General features: G+C 45.0%; 1 protein-coding gene across 1 annotated transcript in view; it reads right to left on the reverse strand.

The window, feature by feature from the left end:
* RUFY1 (RUN and FYVE domain containing 1) overlaps positions 1 to 1245 on the reverse strand; it is a 64273-nt gene that overhangs the window by 56065 nt on the left and 6963 nt on the right. Inside the window, 1 exon segment of the mRNA XM_011976871.1 lies at positions 686 to 885. Within this exon segment, the coding sequence (XP_011832261.1) occupies positions 686 to 885 (200 nt within the window).

A 1245-nucleotide genomic window follows, 5' to 3' on the forward strand; every position in this document is an offset into this window, starting at 1 on the left:
CTAATCAGTTCCCACACTTGTAGATGAGGACACTAACAGCTATCCTAGAGGACAGCTGTGGAGGATTAAATGAGATAATGAAAAGGAATGTTCTCAGCACAATGCCTGTCATAGAGCAGGCCCTGAGGGCAGTGACTCTTACTATTCTCTGAAAATGGAATAGGCTGGCTCCCTAGGAGAAGGGTCAAATAAACGCTGAACAGTCCAGTCCCGTCTGGGAAACTGTGCAGAGGGCTCTTTTGCATTGGCTCAAGGATCCCTAAGAGCCTTTCTAGATGCCACATTCCACGAAGATGACTTATTTGTGTTCTGGCCTGTTTTTGATTTTGAGCCTAAGCATAGCGATCCCAAGGAGAAATCCAGACATGGCAAGTAATTTGTTAGTCCCACTCTAACAAATTACAAATGTCCCTTGGCCTGGAATCTACAATCTGGCCCAAAATGTATTATTCAGAAAACTGCCCACCTGTATCTGAAGCAGTGATTCCAGGAGTGTATCAGTAGTTCCTTTTCCTCCTGAGTGCCCTTTGGTTGACAACACCTTTTCAACCTATTTGGCTTGTGTGGCAAGCAGGAATCACTGTCCCCATTTTAAAGAAAAGGAAACTGAGGCTCAGAGAGAGTCAAATCCTGCTCGAGATCATGTGGATAATGAGCAGCAGAGCTCTTTCCAATTAGAAAGGGCTTCATCAGCAAGGAATTGAGAAATGAGTAAATATGAGGGAGTTTTAAAAATCATCAAATCGGCATAACTACTTCTCACTCACTTTAATTCTGGAAGATTTCTGACACTAGTCGCTATATCTGACGCTTCTGGACAAAGTTTCTCCACCAGCTCCAAAGGACCGAAGAAAGATTTATTTTGGCCAATAAAACTCTTCTTAACTAAAAGGAAAAACAAAAGTGTTATTCATAAGAACGGGTGCAAAATTTCTTCAGGGACCCACAGCCTCTCCCCCAAAAGCCAAGTGAAAGTGAAAGCTGCTAAACTTCACTGCTTAATCCCCCCCTTTTTTTTTTTGAGATGGAGTCTTGCTCTATCGCCCAGGCTAGAGTGCAGTGGGCGATCCCAGCTCACTACAGCCTCTGCCTCCCGGGTTCAAGCAATTCTCTGCCTCAGCCTCCTGAGTAGCTGGGATTACAGGTGCCCACCACAACACCAGGCTAATTTTTGTATTTTTAGTAGAGACGGGGTTTCACCATGTTGGCCAGGCTGGTCTCCATCTCCTGACCTCGTGATCCGCC

The sequence above is a fragment of the Mandrillus leucophaeus genome, unplaced genomic scaffold, assembly GCF_000951045.1.
Source record: "Mandrillus leucophaeus isolate KB7577 unplaced genomic scaffold, Mleu.le_1.0 Scaffold170, whole genome shotgun sequence".
In the NCBI taxonomy this organism is placed as follows: Eukaryota; Metazoa; Chordata; class Mammalia; order Primates; family Cercopithecidae; genus Mandrillus; species Mandrillus leucophaeus.